Genomic DNA, 19,388 nt, shown 5'->3' with positions numbered 1-19,388 from the left:
TGGGGCGGTGCCTCCCGCGGGTGAAGCCGTGAGGAGGCGCCGCCGCTCCGCCTCTTCCTGCGGCAGTCGCCGCCATGGCGCCGTGCCGGGCAGCCGCCCCTCTCCTCCTGCTGCTCCTCGTCCTGCGGCCGGCGAGCGCGGGCTTGAGCGGCTACTTCGGCACCAAGTCCCGCTACGAGGAGGTGAACCCGCACCTGGTGCGCGACCCGCTGTCGCTGGGTCCCGGCGCGATCGAGTCGCCGCCCGTCACCTGCGCTCCGCTGCAGCTCCGCGCCGTGCTCCGGCACGGCACCCGCTACCCCACGGCCGGGCAGGTCCGCCGGCTGGGCGAGCTGCACGCCCGGCTGCTCCGCCGGCCCGCGGAGCCCGCAGCCTGCCCCGCCGCCGCCGCGCTGGCCGCCTGGCCCATGTGGTACGAGGAGAGCCTGGACGGGCGGCTGGCGCCGCAGGGCCGGCGCGACATGGAGCAGCTGGCCCGCCGCCTGGCCGCCCGCTTCCCCGCGCTCTTCGCCGCCCGCCGCCGCCTGGCGCTGGCCAGCAGCTCCAAGCACCGCTGCCTGCAGAGCGGGGCCGCCTTCCGCCGCGGGCTCGGGCCCGACCTCAGCCTCGGCGGCGACGGTGAGTCCGGCACACCCGACCCCGTTCCCTGCGAGAGCCCCGCGCCCTCCTAGAAGGTCAAGGGAGTCCCACACCCTCCCTGAGGGATTCCCAGCTCTCCCGAGGGGGTTGAGGGGCTCCTGTGCTCTCACCGAAGGAGCCCCCCCTGCTCCCAGAGGGAGACCCGTGCCCTGACTGAGGGATTCCCGTGTCCTCCCAGTGGGGCTGGGGAAGTCCCTGGGAGGCCTTCCCTGAGGGATTCCCGTCTCTCCCCAAGGGGATGGGGCTGTCCCGTACCCTCCCAGAAGGAGAGAGGCTGAGGACTCAAAGAGGGTCTCAAGACAAGAGGGCATGGTCTCAAGACAAGAGGGCATGGTCTCAAGACAAGAGGGCATGGTCTCAAGACAAGAGGGCATGGTCTCAAGACAAGAGGGCATGGTCTCAAGACAAGAGGGCATGGTCTCAAGACAAGAGGGCATGGTCTCAAGACGTGCCAGGGGAGGTTTAGGTTAGATATTAGAAAGAATTTCTTTACAGAGGGGGTGGTCAGACATTGGAATGGGCTGCCCAGGGAAGGAGTGGATTCTCTGCGCCTAGGGATTTTTAAAAAGAGACTGGATGTGGCACTTAGTGCCATGGTCTAGTAACCGCAGTGGTAGTGGATCAAGGGTTGGACTTGATGATCTCGAAGGTCCCTTCCAACCCAGCTGATTCTATGATTCTAGGGGCTGGCAGAGTCCTGTGCCCACCCTGAGGGAGCTGCATGTTCCCCTCCGAGAAACTCCCAAGCCCTCCTTGAGGGATTCCCGGTTCTGCCAAAGGACCTGGGGGAGTTCCATGCCCTCCATGAGGGAGCCCCCAGCACTCCCTGAGTAGCTGAGGGAGATGCATGGCCTCGCTGAGGGATTTCCAACTCTCCCAAAGGAGCTGGAGGAGCCCCACGCCCTTCCTGAGGGGTTGCAGGTGTCCCATGCCCTCCCTGAGGGGCTGGAGGAGCCCTATGCCCTCCCCGCTGGCCCGTGGCTGCGGGAAGCCGCGAGCCCAATGCCATGTCCCCCATGCCCAGGCTGAGGGGACCCCGCACTCTGCGTGCCCTCCGTGGGACACTGCAGTGGTGGGCAGACTGTCCCCAGGAGGGTGTCGGGGTGGCCGGGCGCTGGCGCCCTTGGGGATGGCGGTGCTTCTCCTGATGCCCCCGTTTGCTTTCAGAGGTGGAGGTCCAAGTGAACGATTCCTTGATGCGGTTTTTTGATCACTGCGCCAAGTTTGTAGCCCTGGTGGAGGAGAACGATGCGGCCATGTGCCAGGTGAGCGCCTTCAAAGAGGGGCCCGAGATGAAGAAGGTCTTGGAGAAGGTCGCGAGTGCCTTGTGTTTGCCGGTGGAGGAGCTAAATGCAGGTAAGGGATTCCTGTTACAGGTGACTTTGGCTCCGAGTCTGGCCCAGAACAACTTCCAAGACTTATAGTTATGCAGAGTAGGTAATTTAGAGTGTGCTGTAAGTTGGAGACGCAGCCTCTAATTAAATGCGTGAGGCTGTAAGTGTATGTTGGTGTTGCAGTAATGAATGGTTGTTAGTTACTGGTCAGAAGATGATGTTTGAAAACACCTCTCCCTTAGATTGAACCAACTTTACCTTTGTTTGGAGGGATTTGAGTGTTATTCTTTTAATTCTGCTTTCTGGAGCAGGCAAGTTGAGAGAAAGTTGCTACTTGTGTAGCAGTGCTTTATCTTTTGCTTGTTTGTTGGATTTGTTGCAGATCTTGTTCAAGTGGCTTTTCTCACCTGCTCTTATGAGTTGGCTATAAAAAATGTGACCTCCCCGTGGTGTTCACTCTTCACTGAAGAAGATGCCAAGGTATGTGGGGCTCAGAGCAACCTGGAATAGTGGAAGGTGTCCCTGCCCATGGCAAGGTGTTGGAATTAGATAATCTTTAAGGTCCTTTCAAACCCAAACCATTCTATAATGCACTAAAAGGGAGAGATTTGAGAAGCCTTCAAAAGATGCCGTAATGTTCAGATTTAACTCTTTGCACAGTCAGAAGTTGTGTTTTGTTAAGTCAAGAGGCACAAAACTTACTTTGTTCTCCAAAGAGCTCTGAATTAATCAAGCAGCGAGACTGAAATATCCTTTATTCAGACTTGAGTGCTGGTGCAGTCTTGATTTGTCCTGATATAAAGTGTCTTTTCCTGTTGTGCTTAATTCGTATCATACTTATTTCTGTGAAATCAGAAAAACTCTGGACAGCTTTCATATGATAAAATTTATTCCAGATAGAATGATAGAATTTATTCTAGAGGACATCAAATGAAGTCTTCTAGGGTCTCTTAAGACTCTTTTTATATGGTTTTGGGGACTATCAGATACCTAAATCAAATGCCTGTTAATAAAACCCAGTAGAACCCAGATAAATGAGACAAATGTTTGTTCTTCACCTTTCAAAAAGTGTTTGATGTACTCTTTGATGTTCTGTAAGGCTTCTCTGAGGCTGTTAAGGAAATTTCCACCCTTAGGAAAGCGAGGAGATGTACATGGGTAGGTTGGCTAAAGGGTAGGCAGTGGAGTCAGGAGGATCAGGATCACCATGAGCTTCTGCTGAGACCCACTCTGTTAGATGTGTTTATAAATAGCTCAGCAGCGAGGTGGGAAACAACTTTGATGGCAGGAATTGTAAGCAAAGGCACAGAGAACAGGGAGAGCACCGTGTGCTCCTGCATAAATCCAAGGCACAGTTGTGTCTGTTTGAGGTGTGTGCACATCTCCAGAATGTCAAACCAGAGAAGCTCAGCTAAAGGCGTGGGATGGCTTCTGTGGGAAGGGTGGTGAGCTCAAGGCACAATCAGAAATGCTAAAAAAGCGGTGGATAGTGGTTGTCTTGTGATGTGCAGCACCTCACCTGGCTGTGAGGGTGGTCACAAGCTGAATGTGATGGCTCTTCAGCCTGATCTATTTTTTTAGATCTCCTTTTATGCTGAAGTTTCAACTGGAGCCTGCATGTTTGGGGTTGATTTTGTGTCAGCTTCATCCATTTCTTTCAGTGTGTGGCAACATCATTGCTCCAGGTTGGGGGGCTTGTTTTCCCTCAGAGCTCACAGGTGTTTATTATTGCACTACTTTAGGTCCTGGAATACCTGAATGACCTGAAGCAGTACTGGAAGAGAGGGTATGGCTATGACATCAATAGTCGCTCCAGCTGCATTTTATTCCAGGATATCTTCCAGCATTTGGACAAAGCAGTGGAAGAGAGCAAAAGGTAAATCAAAAGGCTTCAGTGCTTTGGGTGTGAGTTTTCTGTGGTCAGTCCTGAGCTGGATATCATGTGAATAGAAGCTCAGTACTTTACTTCCAAATATGACAATATTAGGAGAGTTTGAGAATTTTAAGAGATAATGCAATTTTTAAGGGAACAGTATTACTTTGAAGTGTATATATTTTTTTTCATTGATGCTCTTGTGCCCAGCTCCTGTAATTCCATCTTTTAACTTGCTGATCTGCAGAGGCCTTTGTGGACAGCCAGCTGCTGTCTGACAGTGGTGTTCTCTTCCTACACAGTTTGAGGAGAGACCATTGAGTTGAAGCAATGAGGTTGTTTTGTTTAAAGTGTCCTTGTTAAAAATCATTTGTGGCAGAAATGGCAAACTGTGGACTGAAAGCACCCTGATAACACATTGTGACAGTCTGTCTGTCTGTCTGCCTCTGTTTGGCTTGAGTCTCTTGTGTTACTAAACCTTTCTGTTCACATTAAAGGCGTTGAAATGCAATTACAGAAAATAATTGTTACAGATCAATCCCAACAGTGACTTTTAGACCAGAACAGGCTGTTGCAGGATCCAAGAGGCTGGAGAGGGAACTGCAAACCAGCCTTCTTGTAACCTGCTTTGTTGGAACTAGGGAAGGGCAGACTTTAGGGGATACACTCAGTGTCTTGTAAGAAGAGGAAAAAGACACTTCTCCTGAAATTGGGTTCACATGACAAATCAAGCCATTTACAGCACAGTCAGTAGTTCAGCCCATCAGTCTGAGACCTCTGCCTCGGGTATTTAGTTTCCCACTGTTTAGGATGTTTAGTTTCCCATCCTCTCACAGCAAAGACATAGTTTGGGAGCAGCACTGGAGCTGTAGGAAGATATTAGGCTTTACAAGCAACTGTTAGTAGACTCGAAGATGCAATACCCAGGTGCCCTCAAAGGGTGGTGCCCTGATAAAGTCATTTGTCTTGGATTATTCCCAGGATTTGACAAGCCACTCTGTGTCAGTGGAAGAACAGTAGCAGTGGCACTGCAACCACTGTGTTGTGCAGTCCTCAAAACTGCCTTTGTAGTGTCATGGACCTGACTATCCCTGTGCTTGCTCAAAAATGACAGGGGAGATGCCTGTGCTATTTTCGGGTGGTGTTCACTCCTCTGAGCCTGTAGCAGTTGGGGTTTGGCAGCTGTTTGGTGTTGCTCTTGTCTCGTGTGGATTGGTTTGATGGGGAGAAGTAAAACAGGGACAAGACTGGGATCAGTTTTGATTCAGTTACAGGTTGGGATGTCTGTGTCACAGAATCACCTGCATTTGCTTACGTGTGCTGATAACTTCTTTTGAGAAAGCTGCTTTAAATGGTAATTTATGATCTGTGTGCATGTTCCTCTTGCCAACTGAACAATTACAAATTCATAGTTCAGTGATCAGTCACATGAATTAATACCTTGGCAGATTAGTATGGAAATGCTGGAAAAAAGTACATGATATCAAGGATATGACCATTAGATTGTATAAATACTGTGGCGTTAAATACTTGCTAAAAATTCATAAGTAACTTTGAATTGCAACCAGCAAATTCAGCTTTGGGGTTGATATGTAAGCATTGGACCCCTCTAGAGCCAAGCTGGGTTGAGGAATTGTGCTGTGTTGTCTGGAAGTGGAAGGTTGGTGTGGGAGTGGTGAAACCTTGTTGGTAGTGATGGAGTTAAAGCAGTGGTTGTGCTACACCACTGTTTATTTAAACTCCTTCATCCTTTCTTAACACCCTGTTGGGAACAGAGGATTGCTGTGTCTGTCAGGATGACCAGGAAGAAGTGCAGGTTAACAGATAAACAGAAAAGGAAGGCCCTTAGCCTGCTCTGTCCTTCTGAAATCTGGGGAAAAAAAATAAAAAAAACCCAAAACAACAAAACCAACCCTGAATCACAGACTTGTTAAGCACAGAAAGGCCCTTGAGATCACTGAGCCATGTCCCCAGGTGCCACATCCAGATGTGAGGATGTACCTTGAGTCATCAATTTTGTTTCCTTTCAGTGGAATTTACTCTTTGAACAGTGACAGCCTTTCCATCCTTATATTCCATGCACTGGTCACAGCTGTGTGTAAGACATCCCTGTAAGTTAAATAGTAATTTAAAACCCCCCAAAAAGCTGTAAGAAAATGTTGTTATTTCCTGAGCACTGGGTCAGCAGTGCTGCATTAGGAGCTGGGAAGAGCAGACGTTTAAGGTATCCAAAGGAATGGTGTAACTGCATCCTGCCTTCCAGCCTTGGCTGGGGAAGTTCAGTTGCAGTCCCTGGGGCTCTCGTGGTGTTTTACCACCACAGAGGGAAGCGGGCAGTGAGTGTGAAGGGTCGGGACCCTAAATCTTGCAGCGTTCCGAGCTGGGTGAGCGGCCTCGAGGATGAGCATCCTCCTGAGCAGGAGGCGGCGGCTCCCGGGCTGCGGAGCCGGGCGCTGGAGGAGCGTGTCACTCCGCTCCACGACGGAAGGTGGCAGTCGCAAAGCACCGGAGCCACGGGAGTAACCTGGGTTGGGTAACCCTGCAGGGGATGTGGGAATCTGCCGCGGTGTTGGAACGCCTTGTCTCTCTTGGGATCTAGGGAGCGGAGGTGCGGCTAATCCTTTTCCATCTGGGAGAGAGACTTAGCCCAGGTGCCGCGGCCACGTGAGAGTACAGATGAAAACAAAATGTACAACACCAGTGTTAATAACAGAAAATATTTGTGTGTGAGCATCTCTTCTTTCTCTTTACGGTGGTGTTCAACTTCAGGGCAACGGGTTAAATATTTTTGCAGCAATTCCTTACTCAGAAAATGACCTGTTGTGATGACAAAATGTCTCTTAGAGGAATGCTGTTCCAATTTGACAGTGTTTAACATTGATTTGTATCTGGCTGTTTGCTCTAAAAATTTAAGAACAGGAAATTTACTTCCAATTGCCCCAAGATCTCTTTTCTTTCTGGAAAGCTTAGACTGGGCTATCCAAAAGTAGAAAGAGAAGCATTTGTGTTCCAGCAAGAAGCTGAGGGATCTGGATTATCTGTTCTGCTCCAGGCTTGGCAGTAGAGAACAGTGTTGGCAAGGCTGTATTTTTGTAGAATACTTTATGTATTTCTGTTGAATAGCTTTGTCCTGTTTTCATTCCCAGTTACTACAGAATTAAAAAGAGCAACGTTGCTTTTATTGTAACCCTTTTTCTTCCATTAAGTGGTTGCTGGCCTTGCAACCTGCTCACCTTCTTACCAGTCTGTAAGGAAGTGTCATGAGCCCATTTCTAGGGAGAGGTTGGGGAGCAGGGCTCTCTTCCATACAAATTTTCTTAAGTACAAAAAAAATGTATTAATTAAATGTACCACAAGATTTGCACATAAAATGAAGGCAGGTGATTTGCTGTGCTGAAATGGCATTCTTGGGCAGTGTCTTAGTCCATAAAGCACTTTACTTCTGTGAAGGCATAAGAACTGTGGTTTTACCAAGTCTTCCTCTTAGGGATAGAAAATAGTCAGGCTATGCAACTATGTGGCAAAGAAGTTAACTGGGAATTCTTCCTCACTTTTGATTTTCCCAGCAGTTTAGTGAAGATATTCTGCCAACAGTGTGTGTTGATGAGAAATGTGTGTTTTGGTAGTTAATGTAATATGAAGCTGCTAATCTGATTTTAAAAGCCTTTGCAGCCACACACTTGGGCAAGGGTGGATTTGCAAATGGGTCGTGGCACAATTTAAACATATCAACTATTCACTATAACTGTTTTAAACTTTTTTTTTTCCTTTCTAGCTTCAAATATTTAACAATTCTGCCTTTCTTGCTCGTGAAAGAATATGAAATCCCAGTTATTATGGATTGCCATAAGGATCTGGAAATTGGGAGGCATGCTTTGGGCAGCCTTCTCAGTATTTATAGTATGGATGGAAAATACCAACCAGGCTACACATATACATTGCAAAATATTTGGGGGTTTCCTCTGAGTGAAAGCAGGTTCAAGGTATTTAAAAAAAAAAAAGACCTATTTGAATGTAGTTCAAGGTTAACTGAAGGTGATCTTTGTGAGTTATACCAGGCTAAGCTGTAAGGTAAACAGACTAATTTGGCAATTTACCGGTAGTTTTTATTGTTCCCTGTAATTTGCCATCCTCTCTCAGGTCACTTCCCCACGCAATTGGTCACCTGTCAGTAGTCACTGACTGCTGTGTTCTCATTGCTCCTCCAAACCTGTGACTCAGTGCAAAAGAACACAATGCGTGATCGAAAATCACTTTATTATTCAAAACTCTTTTTATAGCCTGTACAAAGGGACCAAGGCCAAAGCTTCCCAAAAGGGAAGTAGAAATGAAATAATTTAAAGAACCCTTTTGTTCAGATCCGAATTGTTCCATCATTTCTTTTGCTAAAACCCCTTTGTTGCTGCTGGGATCCCACGTTTGCACAGTGCAGGGCTGTGGCTCTGGGTGCATCAGCAGGTTCAGGCTGTCCTGTGAGCTGTTCCTCTGTCTGCCTAGCACTAGATATTTCAAGTGTTTCTTGGGCCTTTCAGTCTCCCCAGGATGTGCTTAAATCTCTCCTTAGTCACCCAATAAAGTGCTTGCTCAGGACTGCTCTGAAAAAGTATCTCAGCGACTTTTATAGAGTTGTATCCTTTCATGTAAGCAATTAAAAGCCCAAACAAAACAGTAACAAAACTAACACACCAAGGGACTGATCTAAGCAGTGTCCACCTTGGGCAGGAAGTGGCAAGACCCTCTTGGTTTGGTTTGGGCTCGTTATAGTGAATCAACACTCGGCATCAGTGTGCTGCTGGTGCACTAATGCATCTCATCTCTGAGGTGTGAGAGAACAGAGAGGTGGGATCAGCCGAAAAAACAGCCTTTGGAAGTGCAGAAGCTCTGAAGTGAAACCCAGTAAAGCCTAATTAGCTGAGTGGTTAACTCTTTCAGGACTCGATAAGAGCTGTTGGTTTTTAATGAGCTGTTCCAGTTTGCCTTTGTCATGAGTGAGCTCGTGTGGCCTTGTTGGAAAAGAAGAAACATTTTACCTTGTTGGTATTTGCAGCTGCTCTGAGCAACACCACTTTTTAATATTTCTGCTGCCCTTTGAGTCCCACCACTGCCACTGCATTCCCTGATCTCTGCTGTTTCCGTGTAGGTTTAAGGTTCCTCCAGCTGTTTTTTCCCAGAAATAAATCACGGGGGGGGGGGGGAGGATGAATTCATCCTACAGCTGAAAACAGGTTTTGGAGTGTTTCCCTTTTATTAGGGAGAAAAAGGACAGAATGTAATCTAAGCTTGCTTGTGAAATAGGTGTTTAAAACTTACATTCTCTGAACTTGTTGGAGGGATTTTTACATGAGGTTTGAAGGTTTTGCTGTAGGAAATGTGTTCTTATCCCACTATTTCCTGGGCTTTGTGTTATCTCTAACTGAAAGTCATATCAGTGCTTAGGAAATACAGTTAAAAGAAATATCACTTTGGATATGGAACAAGTGAACTCTCAGTAGTCCTGGGAAAGGTAGGAATGATGTGCTGCTGAGGGTGGGTGAGCTGGTGCAGAAGATTCCGGGTTAAACCCATGTCTCTGCTTTTCCACCATGCCTTATTTTTTTCCCCATGGTGAGACTTGGCTTTCGGGGTTGTGCTGATGAATTGTTCAGCTGTGGTGAGATTTACTTAAAAGGTAAAAATAACCCATAAAACCCCAGTGTGGGTGGTTCAGTAGCTGGAGCTGCCACATGTCTCCAGTGAACCCCGAGTAAGCCCTTGACAGCCACCGCTGCTCACTTGGAAGTGCCCCATGAAATGGGTACAAAGCCAACCTGCAGCAATCACTTTTACACAAGCTCTTAATATTTTATGGTCGAGTTTTATGCCATTGCATTCAAAGGTGGAGGTTTATGCAGTGGGCTTTCCCTGCTGAGTGCACAGGAGTGGGTTGAAGGACCGGTGGCAGTTGCCAGAGTGCGATGTTGAGAACTTTGATGCTTCCAACACGATGCTGAGTCATGAATTGATTGTGAAGCAGATTGAGTGAGTGTGGAAACATCAGGCCTTTCTTCTAATATTTATTAGCCTGTGCTACTGTTACGAGTTTATCAGTGGTTTGTGGCTTGTCCTGCCTTTATCAGAAATGTAGGGACAGCGGTAACCTTTGCCTGCGTGCATTCTCTGAAGAGGCAATCTGTCACTCTCCCCATAATTAAAAATATTGCTGTTTTAACCTTGATGGCCACTTTTATTGTCATCATTAGATGATATGAAACCCCATCTGAACTGGAGTCCTGACCCCAGAGGCTGATCAGGGAGTGCTTGAGCAGTCTGGGAAATGAGACACCAAGACACCTCTACTGTGTTAGAGGGTGTTGAAGACTCAGGATTGTGTCGTATCAGGAAACAGTTTTAATCCTCATTAAAATAATCCAGTGGGATACTTGTGAGTGGGAGAGGTTTGTTTTGCCTCCCAGGACAGTTTGACCACTCAGCACGAGCATTTCATGAGACTAAAGCAGGTGAGGTAAAAACTCAAGTTACAGTGAGAACAAGCACCTTGTTTAATCCTTCTTTTGTCTTCAGGAGCTGTTCTTTCCTTGTTCTTATAAACTTTTCTCTGTATATGCTATAATTTGCTTCCTGCTTTGGAAACATGTCTTGCTGTTTTTTTTAACTCAGATATTCACCATCTTTTTGGTGATTTACTTCCATTTCAACATCCCTGCTAGCTGGAAGACAGAGCCAAACCTTGCTTAAAGCCAGCACTGATAGCCAGAATGTTAATTTATTTTTTTTTTTTTTGGTCTTAGCATTTCTGAAGCATTTTTTGGAGGGGTGGGATATGAAATCCTCTCCCTGTGGAATGAATAATGTCTATGTAATGCTGGTTTTGGAGACTTTAGCAGCATATTTACATTACTGGCTTCCTTGCTTAGTAAACTGTAAAACTAAAAAGACCACCACGCAGCTGGGAGGACATGAAAATGTGCCAAGTTGCTCGAGCTGGGTGATATTACCCCAAGAGTGCTAAAAACTTGAAGGAAGTAGCTGAAATAAGAGCCAACAAGCTTCTGGGGTCTGGCAGATGTGATGATTTAAATACAAATAGTTAAATAAAGGGGAAATGCAAAAAGCAGCTCCAGGAGCGAATCAGAATTACAGGCCATTCTTGTAGAAGTAAAGCCCAGAACTAGTTTTGGTGAGCTCCTTGATGAACGTGAGCAGTGTCAGTGACAGGAAATCATGGCTCTTGGAGCTCTTAGGAAGGATCAGGGAGTATAAAATAGGGTGTTATGGGAGCCACAGTCATGATTTCCAGGCATCTTTCCACAGGTTTCCTTATCTAAAGAAATCATGTGGGTGGGGTTAAAGGGGAAAGGTCCTTACAGGGGTAGAAATGAATAAAATTACAAGAAATGGAGGGTAGGGGCAGCTGATGGATTTTTTTTTTTTTCCTGGCAGAGATGGATCTGGAAGGATTTGCATGTTGTATATATAGAAAAAAGGAGGTGAGAAGTTCAGTGGCACTGCAAATGTGGCGGTTTTAATCAAGATAAATAGGAGGGATTGTTTCTACTGGGAAGATTGTAAAGTTGGTGAGACCAACTGGGCTGGGAAACTGCAGAGCTTTCAGGTAATCCCCACAGGAAAAATGATCTTATCACCTGTCAGGTAGAGTCTGGGATAAGTTACTGCTCAGGAGTCCAGTTTTGAGGTGACTGTAGTTGGAAAGAATATTATTGCAAGGCTGTAAGTAGAAAGGATTAAATGGGCCACAGCCTCTACAAACAGAACAAATTCAGAGCAGTGTGTGAGGCTGGGCAGCTCCTTGCCGTAGGATGTTGTGTGTTAGAAACGTGTGTGGCTTTAAGGAGAGATTTGGCAAAGGAAAGATTGCTTAGATGGGTGACCCAGGGGACCTCTGAGCTGGAAACTGCACGAGATCAAAGGAGCAGCCTTTTGTCTCCTAACATAGGCATCTGTGTTTTGCTGCTGCTCCTCTTTGTTGACTGACAGAAGGGATGTGAACGTGTCCTAAAACCTAAAAATACTTCCCCGCAGGTGTATGTGGAGGGGCAGGATGTACAGGAACTAGTCAAGTGAGTAAGAGGGCTGAACAAAGAACAGAGAGGGAAGAGAAAGGCACTGATGGATCCAAAAGCTTGACAATTTTAAAATGAGCGAAGAGGTCATAGATAGCAAGGGGAGAAACACTAATTTTGGAGAAGCTGGAAGAGGGGCTGTGGTGAATGTACAGCTCCTGGTGCCCCAAGGACACGGGTGGGAAAAACAATGTCCTCCATACAGAACCCCTCTGTGTTTGAATGCTGCTTCTTCTGAAGGGGAAACAGAGGCATGGTTGGGGTCTATCTTGCGATGTTTTGCCTGAGGGGAGAGTCTCAGACACGTGTGTACATACGTGCACAGGAGTGGAGGCAGAAGGGCCCAGCTTCCCTGGGAGCAGCATGGTGCAGGGCGGGTCAGACTCCCAAACACCATGGCTGCATGGAGCTGGTGGGACCCAGCCTGTGCCAGCACCGAATTCCAGCTTATCTGATCCAAGTTCCAATCCACAGGCAGGTCTCCCAGTTAACCAGTCTGGCACTGCTTTAGGTTGGAGCAGAGGAAATGCCTCCTCTTCAGGCCAATCGAGATGTGTCTCTCAAAAGCCACGTATTTACATGTGCTAGATCAAGTGACCTGGGCTCTGTGTGCCACCTGGAATTGGTCCCCAAAAGCCATGATCCTCCTCTGGAGCAAGGGTCAGGTTTTCCTCTTGGCTGGTGCTTCCTGGCACAGCAAGCCAGCTCTTCTCTTCCCTTGGGCTGAGCAGTGTCCTTTTGTTGCACAAACGCTCCTCGTTTTAGGCTCTGTTCTTGGTAGAATCAGTGGCTTAACTGGCTGTCCTGTGTGCTGCTCGTCCTTCTTGACTAGCTAGTATCCTCATGACTTGGGAATAGCAGTGTTCCTGCTTATAATTTGGACTAATAAATTGGGGAGGGACAACTGTTTTCTTCCAAGGATTGTACTGCTGTCTTCAGACTAAATTTGGGAAATGCTGATGATGATCGGAAGAGGACTCTCACATCTAGTGAAGGGCTTGACTCTGTATGTTGACAAAGCTTTGCAGTGGGCTTAATGATCTGCTGACCTTATCCGATGGGAGGAGGCAGTGCTATCTAAAAATCTGACACTTAATCCAAACCTGTTCTTCCCTGTTGCTTGGTCACTGGATCATCCCATACTCCGGAAGAGCACAAGTGAGCAGATTCACACCAGGAGTCAGAGATATGCTGAGTATAGAGATGCAAACCATTAATCTATTTCTTACTTTTGGTAATCATATTAGGCTCTAGCAGTAGCCTAACTACATTTATTACAACTTAGAATCCCAGAATCATTCAGGCTGGAAAAGGCCTTCAACACCACAGTCCCCCCTGTGCCCGATGCCCACCTTGTCCCCCAGCCCAGAGCACTGAGTGCCACGGCCAGGCCTTCCTGGGACACCTCCAGGGGTGGGCACTCCAAACCTCCCTGGGCAGCCCCTGACAAGGCCTCACCACCCTTTCCAGGAGGGAATTCCTCCTCCTGGCCAACCTGAGCCTCCCCTGGCACAGCTGGAGGCCGTTCCCTCTCCTCCTGCCCCTTGTTCCCTGGCAGCAGAGCCCGACCCCCCCCCGGCTCCCCCCTCCTGTCAGTGGACTTTGCAGGCCCAGAGGTCCCACCTGAGCATTCCCTTTTCTCCAGGCTGAGCCCCCCCAGCTCCCTCAGCCCCTCCTGCTGCTCCAGCCCCTTCCCCAGCTCCGTTCCCTTCCCTGCACACGCTCCAGCCCCTCCGGGTCTCTCCTGTTGAGGGCCCAGAACTGGGCCCAGCCCTCGCGGTCCCTCAGCGGTGCCAGCACAGGGGACAATCCCTGCCCTGCTCCTGTGCCCACACCATGGCTGGCACAGCCCAGGGGCCCTTGGCCTTCTTGCCCCCCTGGGCACAGCCGGGCTCGTGTCCAGCCGCTGTCACCAGCACCACCAGGGCCTTTCCCAGCTTTGCAGCCCCTCTGCCCCAGCCTGGAGCTGCAGGGGTTGGTGTGACCCAAGGGCAGGACCCGGCACTGGGCCTTGTTGTCCCTCAGCCCACGGATCCAGCCTGTCCAGCTCCCTCTGCAGAGCCTTCCTGCCCTGCAGCACATCAACACTCCCACCCAACTCGGAGTTGCCTTACTTAGAGTGCACTCTATAGTTTCTGTAAGAATTGATGCCTTAAACTGAGACAAAATTTAGGAAGCTGCTTTTCAAACTGTCTGTGATAACTGATATTCCCAAGCAGGTTTTTCTCAGGACTAAACCAGGTTCGAGGTGTCCCTGAGCCTTGGCTGCTGGCAGCTGTGCACGGTGTCGGTGTGTTTGTTTGAAAGCCCAGGCTCTTGCTCATCCCTTGCGCTTTTTTCTTTTGTAGTTCAAAACCCATTTCTTCACCTCTGATTGTCCAAGTTGGGCATGCAGAGACGCTCCAGCCCCTGCTTGCCCTGATGGGTTTCTTCAAAGACAAGGAGCCTCTCCTGGCCAACAATTTCGCCAGGCAAACGCACCGGAAGTTCCGCAGCGGCCGGATCGTGCCTTACGCGGCCAACCTGGTGTTCGTGCTCTACCACTGCGACCACATGAACGCCTCCAGGGAGGAGTATCAGGTGCAGATGCTGCTGAATGAGAGACCAATGTCCTTCCAGCACTCCAATGAAACCATCTCCACGTACGCCGACCTCAAGGACTACTACAGGGACATCCTGGAGAACTGCCACTTCAAGGAGGAGTGTGAACTGCCCAAAGTTAATGTGACTGCTGTGGATGAGCTCTGAGGGTGTTCTGCTCATTGGTCTCGGGTCAGTTCGACAGGCCCTGCAAACAAGCACTTTGGATGATTTGCTGCTGCTGTGTTAACTTCCTAGACTTGCAGATTGGGTGGGTTGTCTCAGCTCAGTGTGCTGGTTCTCTGTTGCATAAGCAGAACTACAAAAACAAATGCTGTAACAGGGAAGTTGCTGAGCATTTGTAACAAATATGTGATGCAAGACACAAGTCCCTGTGTGTTTATATGTACCAATAAGCTAAGTTCATTGGTCAGTCCCTCTATGAATATGCTATAGATGGATTTAAGAGCTAGGGCAGCTTCTGTTTTATCAGAGCTGCAGGTGGTTGGACTAATTTAGTATTGCTTTGCACTGCCTGTGTTGCTTGCTGCTGTTTCCCTGTGCCAGGCATGAAATACTTCAAACCTGTGAGCTTTTCTTTACTCTTTTTCCCAAGCTTGTAGAAGGGAGAGAGTACAGAGCCTTTCTTCACAGCTGCACAACTTCTGCCTGGACAGCACCATCTCTTTTTTTTTTTTTTTTGGGCATTTTAAAGCAGGAGGAGTTGCAGTGTTCCTGCATGCGTTACCTGCCTGAAAAGGGGTGAGGAGTTAGAAATCTTAAAGTCCTCACCGACCCATCCCACATGCCAAGTTATCCTCCAGGGTAAGTAAATCATCTTTAAAAAGGAGTAAAAATAAACAGAAAGAAGTGAGGGAGTGGAAAGTAGCAACTCTTCCTTTAAGTTGCTCTGGGAGATGCAGCAGTTGTTCTCTAAAATAATCTGGGGTGTCCTTTCCCTGTCACCCTCCGTTTCTGGTGTTGAATCCTTGGGCTGGGACATTTGGGTTAAGCTCTGCTCTGGCTCTGAACAGCTTGGTCCTGTCTAGGTGCTGGCAGTTTTCCCAGCAGCTCTGGATGGAAGGGATCTCTGGATGTCTCCAGCCTCCTGCTTGAAATGGGATTAATGCTAACCCTAAATCCAGGCAGATTTTGGACTATATAAAGATCTGGGTGAGACTTGACTTCTGCTGCCTTTAAGCCACCACATTTGGTGCCACTTACATAGGCCTTATATGTTTGATGTGCCACCTTGGTTTTGAAGTGCATCTGGTTTTAAAGAGATGAATTGTGTAGAAGGACTGGTGATCTCTTAAAGCAACTGCACTTAAAGTTGTTTCACTTGTGACTGAAAGCTGGGAAGTATTTTAGAGCTCTGCAGTGTGGCAGAGAGAGGAAAACTGAAGATAACTGATGAGACGTGTCTGAAATGCAGGGAGTCAGATAAAATTCCTTCCTCACCTGGAAGGGAATGGCTGTGTGAACAAATGAAGCAAATGAAGGTGTGGATTTATGGTGCTGGTAACTCCTGAAGTGTGTACTCTCACCCCACAGTGAGTGTTCCAGGGCTCAGCCTCTCAAGTGAGCCGTGTTTTGCTGTGTTTCCTGGCGAGGAGGGGAAAGGTTGGAATAAGTGATTACCACAGCATATCAGGAGCACTATATGTTTATACCCTCATTTGCTGAGGGCTAAGTTCTTTTTGTGGGCTCACCTTCAGAACTGGGAATTTAACTGCTGCAAGAACAAGAGCAGAAAAGAGAATGCCAACCTGGCTCAAAGCTGAGGAGTTAAACTTAGTGTGTGATTTTTTTTTTTATTTATTTTTTAATCTTTCTTGAGGACTTAGGCTTCTGTCACTCCTTTGCAATATGGCTTGTGGAAAAACACTTAAGATTTACATACCTGTGAGTTAAGGAGCCATCAAACACCTGGTTTTTACTGTTCTTGGAGTTAAGGGCTTTTCCCTACCTGGGCACGTAGGGCCCTGTTTCATTAGTGCACCAGCAGCAGAGACCAAGAGATTACTGAATATACTGGCAAAATCTGGTGGGTATTCCAGCATTAACATCCCAGTGAAACACTTGGCCCGTGATGGCTCTGCAGCTCCCTCTGAAGCTGGTGACAAGGCTGGGGAGGAGTTCAGTGCTGCCACCACTGTAAGGATATAGGTCAGGGTAATTGTCAGGCCCTGCATCTGACTTTACTGCTCTATAAGCTTTGCATGTCTCCTTTTTCACATGATCCTGCCTTGGGACCGAGTCAACTGATGGTAATTGCTGTGACTGATGCCAGTTAGGGACTTGGTTGCAACATTTGAGGCGAGCTGCAAAGAAATGAACCTTTGTTTAAAGGCAGTTGAGTTTGGAAATAGCAGATAGCAGAGTGAGAAAATCCACCTCTGAACAAATATTTTTTTTTTTCTGTGAGTCAGTCGCCCTGGGATGATTCATGGACAGAAAGGATGAAAGCCTGACTATGGGAGATGGATGGAGGATTCTGTTGTCAGTTCAGCAAGACTGACTTTAAGACATCACATTTGTTAAAAGATACATCCTTTTTCCTTGTGGAGGGAGGAGTACAGTGCACTTGACTGCTTTTTTGACTGTGTGCCAGGTGAGGTGGAGGAACCAAAAAATTCCTTCTGCAGTGGAGTATCACGTGCTGCTGCATTAGCAAGTTGATGGTGTGCTTAAATTCTGTGCAAAGGATGGTTCCTCAGGGGCTATTCCCTGTTTTACCTTGGAGTGCAGGTCTGTCACACCTCCAGCCAAGCACATCTGGCTTCAGTGGTGTCAGCAATTAACTGGGAAGGGAAATGTGCTGCCTGGGCTCTGGTCTGGGTTTAGAGGATGCTCTGACTCACCCCTTTGGCACAATTGGAGGCTCAGTGTGGAAACTTTGCACCAGTAGAAGTGTTGGGACATGTAAATACTCTGGGCACTTACTGTGATTTTTACCACTGGGGAGGTGACTTCACTCTGACCCTTTTATCTGGTTAACACAGACACTTGTGTAGACACTGGAATGGATTAAAATATTCCTATCAAGTTGGGCACTAGCTCAGTGTGAGCAGTGCTTGAAGAGGCTGCCGCATCTCCTGGCATAGCACATTCCCACATCCTGCAAGAAAAACAATGCTTTCTCCTCCTTCACCTTGCCTCTGGATGCCTCATCTCAGTCTTCTGTCAAGGACTCTTTGCAACCTTTCTCAAACTGGAAGCTTTCACTGATGGAAAATACTGACAGTGTTCTTGGCTGCTGGCCTTAAATATGTGTGAAATGTGTTTTAATTTGTTAAATGTCTAATCTTTCTGGCAAATCAGTTTTTTTCCTCCTAGAAGGTACTGCTGTCGAGCTGGCCAATGCCAGTTTGTAATAATAATGGCACTAACTGGATGAATTTTGAGAACTTATGTGGATTTGTGGTGAAATAAAACTGCACCCTTCTTTCATCTCTATTTGATGATCTCCAGTACCATGGCTGTGTTCTGCTTCAAAATACGTTTGGTGGGTTGATATTACTTATGTTGGTGTCTCTGATTATTTTAAGTGTTCAAATTAATGGTTAATAGAAAATGCCTCAATTGGGTTTTTACTCTCATATTTTGAGGGAAGTGTAAAGATTTACTCTCGTTTCCAGGAGCCCTGGTTTAAAACAACAGCAGCAGTTTTCTGGCAGGGTTTTTGCAGATGCAGAAAGGATGTGATGACTGAACAGCATCTTTGATCAAGTGCTGTTTCTGCATTTTCTATGAAATAGAAAATAATTGAGGCTGTTTTCTTTAAAACAAAGAAACCCCCCCCAAACTCTCTAGGAAAAGGAATGAAATGCCTCAAACATGAAGACCCCAAAACTGTATAGAACCTTCAGGGGGAGGAATACAATCACCACCATCCATCTCCCCTGCTCTGTATTTTGGGTGTATAATACATTAAATAATCATTTTGTTACTTGCCCAACTTTTCCAAAGGAAGTTGGTATTGTCAGGTGCTATTTGCAGTTGCTGGCGTGGCAGGAATAACGATTTGTCTTTAAATTGTGAACTTCTCACTTTCATGGGCTTTCAATTAGAGGCTGTTTCTCCTGACCCCGCTGGACTGAGGGTCTCGTGTCCTCCACTGCCCGTGCAAGGTGGACAGGGAGGACCAGGAGAGGAGGAGAATCCTGCCCAAATGCCAATACTTGGGTGTGCCCACCAAAGCCCTGTGAGCCAGGGAAAGCTCGGACCATCCAGACTTTTAGGAAGGTTCTTTCTTCCCACCCTTCCTCCTGCTCTGGATTTGCTGTCTTGAGGCCACCTGCCCTTCCCTCAGCTGTGTCACCCTGTGCTGCTGAGGCCACACCTGTGTGGCTTCCTTGTGTGTAGTGGCTTCCTTGGCTTTAAAAGCCCTGCCTGTGTCTTGTGCTGCTCTGACTGATGGGGGTGTGGGTGTGTTTTGCCACCTTCAAAGTCATCTTCACCAAGACTCAGCAACTCCTTTGTATCCAGTTCAGCTGCTGAGTGCTGTTTGTCTGCCTGAATTCTCAGGATTTGGGATCCAGTAAATAGAAAGCTGTTTCTGATGTTCATAATGTTTTTGAAGAGGTTTTTTTTTTTTTTTTTGTTTGTGGAATATATGCCAGGCCAGAGCTGGGTTCTGCTTCCAGATCTGATACAGGGATGTGTTTATAAAGGCCCTGTGACTTTATTCCCCTCCCTTGTTTGCATCCAGAAGTGGAAAATGAAGATTGTATATAGATAGTTTCATTTACAGCTATTTTTTTCCCACCCGACTTATTTCAATACCTTAAAGAGTTATTTTTATGTAAAATCAAGACAGAGGAGGTTCAGGCTGACACCATATGAAGTTTATGGTGGTGGATTCAATCACTTATTTAT

The 19,388-nt window shown here is 47.4% G+C and overlaps 1 protein-coding gene across 1 annotated transcript; it reads left to right on the top strand.

The window, feature by feature from the left end:
* Positions 1-49: 49 nt before the first annotated feature.
* Positions 50-18,029, top strand: MINPP1 (multiple inositol-polyphosphate phosphatase 1). The gene is made up of 5 exons (XM_027711044.2): positions 50-618; positions 1,807-1,995; positions 2,356-2,453; positions 3,716-3,849; positions 14,276-18,029. The coding sequence occupies exons 1-5, from the start codon at positions 75-77 to the stop codon at positions 14,673-14,675; spliced, it is 1,365 nt and encodes a 454-aa protein (XP_027566845.1). The 5' UTR covers positions 50-74; the 3' UTR covers positions 14,676-18,029.
* The last annotated feature ends 1,359 nt before the right edge of the window (positions 18,030-19,388 follow it).

Source organism: Pipra filicauda, unplaced genomic scaffold (genome assembly GCF_003945595.2).
Source record: "Pipra filicauda isolate LSUMZ 115617 unplaced genomic scaffold, ASM394559v2 scaffold606_size451818_pilon, whole genome shotgun sequence".
Taxonomy (NCBI): Eukaryota; Metazoa; Chordata; class Aves; order Passeriformes; family Pipridae; genus Pipra; species Pipra filicauda.
This window is presented reverse-complemented; position numbering and strand designations above follow the sequence as displayed.